The 3,312-nt window shown below is 37.3% G+C and overlaps 1 protein-coding gene across 1 annotated transcript; it reads right to left on the bottom strand.

Moving 5' to 3' along the window:
* Nucleotides 1–614: 614 nt before the first annotated feature.
* Nucleotides 615–2,757, bottom strand: LOC107867549 (acyl-lipid (9-3)-desaturase). Its single transcript, XM_016713839.2, has one exon. It carries the CDS (start codon nucleotides 2,261–2,263, stop codon nucleotides 920–922), a length of 1,344 nt encoding a protein of 447 aa, XP_016569325.1. The 5' UTR covers nucleotides 2,264–2,757; the 3' UTR covers nucleotides 615–919.
* Between the last annotated feature and the right edge of the window lie 555 nt (nucleotides 2,758–3,312).

The following is a 3,312-nucleotide window of genomic DNA, read 5'->3' as shown; positions in this document are numbered from 1 at the left end:
TCAAATTTATTGCAAGGCTTTTGGAATATAGAGAAAAGTTGAAATTGAAATTTTTGTTTAGCTGCTGCTACTTGCTTCTGCCTTAATGTTCAAAACAAGAATTTCAGTTGAAAAAAAGTTTCATAAATTGTCAATGAACTCCATAATTTCATAAAATATTTGAAGAATTACATATAGTACCAGGAAGTTCCCAAGGTTCACATTTGTTGAGATCAACTTCAGCAATAGCACGAGCAGTAAAGTCGGAATCCAAAACTTTCTTCAGCAAATAGTAAGTAATAAGCTCTTCATCAGTAGGGTGAGAAAAAATTGGGGGTTTTGTTTTCAAGAGAGGCTTATGCTACTTGCTTACCTTAAAAAGAGTGTGTATAGAGAAGGGTAATTTGGTAAACAAATATTCTTTTATAAAATTTATTTCAATAAATAATATTATTAATACATCAAATCAAACATTGCGTAAGAAATAATTTTTGCATAATTGATATCAGCATCACTAATACTTGCATTAATAATACAAGTATTACTAATACACCTTATTCAGCATTAATCTTATACACTCTACCAAACGACCCATAAATGGGAGCAGGGAGGGACACTGTGAATTGCTCCTGCTGTTACATGGATCAAATACAATCAATTAAGCCTTAACAGATACAATTGTTCTCTCTAGATATTACAATGATATGCATTCCCAGGAAAAAGAAGACGAAGATTGTGTTCGCTAGAATTGATGAATGCTAGGCATAAATGCAATCAATTGCTTTACATGGATCAAATACAATCAATTGCTTTACATGGATCAAATACAATCAATTGCTTAACATAGATCAAATACAATCAATTACGCCTTAACAGAATGACATAGTACAAATGTTCTCAGCAGATATTACAATGATATGCATTCCCAGGATTTGTCAAGTCAACCGTGAGTGTTGAGGGCTTCCCAAAGTAGATTCTTTGGAACAGGTTTAGTTAAATCCCGGGCCTGCAAAGCAGCAGTTCTGAGGGTGGTGATGGTCAAAGCATTAGCCTTGAAGAAGGAGGCAGAATTGTAAGGTAAGCAATGCTTTATACAGAGGTCTTTGACAAAGGGAGAAACCTTTCTGAGTTGGCATCTTGGTAATCTAGGAAACAAATGATGCTCAATCTGAAACTGCAATCCACCATGAAACCAATCCATCCAACTAGGGCATGATATGTTAAGAGAGCCATTAGTTTGCTTCTCAAACCAATCATTACCTTTAGGTGGGGCAACGTAAATCTCAGATGAGAAATGGTTCAAACAGAATTGAACATGCTGAATTCCAGTCACTGTGAAGCTAGCAATAACAAACATAATTCTTTCACCCCAATTTGGCAAGCAAGAAACAAGCAACGGATACCAAATCCAGAATGAAATCACCCCCAAAATCTCCTCAACTCTATGGGGCACATTTTTGTTGGATAACAACAATATGAATGACTGAGCAAACAAATTGATTCTAGCGAAACACATAACAGGATAAAATGTCCAATGTTGATTACTGACCAAGTATCTAGTAAAAGAATCAAAAGTCATCTTCCTATCGTAAAAATAAGAAGTTAGTGAATTGAAAAACTTGGAAGATACCACAAAGAATGGCATGTGCTGAAGATCAGGATCATATTCAAGACTGTTGCAGGCAATATGGTGAGCATTGTGGTTCCATTTCCACCAAGCAATGCTGATTCCAGCAATGCAATTCCCAGTGAGGACTTGAGCAAATCTGTTGAGCCCACGGGTGCTCATTACCTGATAATGCCCTGAATCATGACCAATCCACCCACTCTGAATCCAAAGACACCCCAACAATCCACCACTTATCATATGTGCCAACAGACTTTGACAACACAAGATTCCATAAACACTTGTAGCAAACAACATTGCCATTAAGCACATGGTGAATAAACAAACATGGCCTTTCTTTTCATACAACCCCATTTTAGTGAACTCAGATACAAGCCTTCTATAATCCTTAGACACCTCAGAAGCAGAATAATCCTCGAGGTAAAACCCATTAAAGAACTTGTCAAGATACTTCCAAGCAGTAGCAGGATGGAATGCAACAAAGGCATCAGTGACATCCTGACCAGCAAGGTTCAACAGTGGGAAATCACCACCAGGGTGTTCCTTTACCCAATCTGAGACATCATACACCTTACCCTGAATGGATATCCACAGATCCCCTGGTTTGTTGTGATTCTTCAGTTCCTCACTGCTAATGTACTTCCTTGAATCTTCCATAACAAAAGAGGCGAGATCTGGGAAAGACCCTTGAGATTCAAAATTTGTAAGACCACAAGAAAAAAGCTGTAATCTTGAATTGAAATACTGATATCTCTCTCTACCCTTTTATTTTTAGGCCACAAAAGAAGACATTGTGGGGCATATGCAGGGAGGGGCCACAGAACAAATATCTTTTTCCGAATAAATTAAAAAGAAATGAGCAAAATTCTAGCCTGTCTCATCCAAAGATATTTTGTTTTGGGGGAGTGTATTTGAGTGAAGTGATGAAGTGAGCTGGGGAGGAACGTTCAGATTCTTGAAATGTAGTGGCAATGGGCCTCGGGGGGTTAGGCCCATTGCTGTTAGCAGGAGGTCTTATTGTAGTCATTTTGCGAATTGTCTCACGTGGTTCGCGCCATTCCTAAACATCTCCATTATTCCCATTCTATATATATACAGTACTTCTTTAATAGATAATCACTATGTACAATGTATAATCCCCAACCCAACCCAACCCAAACAATTTCTGACATAACTGACCTTTGACTCCTGTCTTCCTGATTCTTGACCATTGAGAAAAACATTATCCAAGTTTTCATTTTTACACTTACCCAGGTAACAAACCATCAATTTATCTTATGGGTTTTTTGTATTTTTGAAAATTATTTCTGGGTTTTAATGTTCTTGTTTTTTTTTGACCCGCTATGTATTTTTTTTTTTTAGTGATGAGTTTATAGCCTTTTAATTGAATTCTATGATCGCTTGAACTATTAAATTGTACTTTTTGGTCTGATGATTTGGACAACAACAACCACATACCCAGTATATTCCCACATAGTGGGTAAAGTGTACGCAGTCCATACCACTATCCGACAGGGTAGAGGGTCTGATGATTTGGACGATTGGACTTAAAATTATGTTATACAACAAGGGTAAATTGTTGATGTTTGCACTGTACAGTGGAAGTCTCTGCAATTGCCAATTTTCAATTACTGAGTTCTGTGTAATTCATTTAAGCGGAGGGTAATAGGAAATAGCCTCTCTATCTCTACGAGCTAGGGGTGAGG

The sequence above is a fragment of the Capsicum annuum genome, chromosome 4, assembly GCF_002878395.1.
Source record: "Capsicum annuum cultivar UCD-10X-F1 chromosome 4, UCD10Xv1.1, whole genome shotgun sequence".
NCBI lineage: Eukaryota > Viridiplantae > Streptophyta > Magnoliopsida > Solanales > Solanaceae > Capsicum > Capsicum annuum.
The sequence above is the reverse complement of the archived record's forward strand: the minus strand, read 5'-3'. Positions and strand labels throughout refer to the sequence as shown.

Bases quoted from the DNA above. Each gene is read 5' to 3' on its own strand.
- LOC107867549 (XM_016713839.2), bottom strand. From the start codon at position 2,263: ATGGAAGATTCAAGGAAGTACATTAGCAGTGAGGAACTGAAGAATCAC.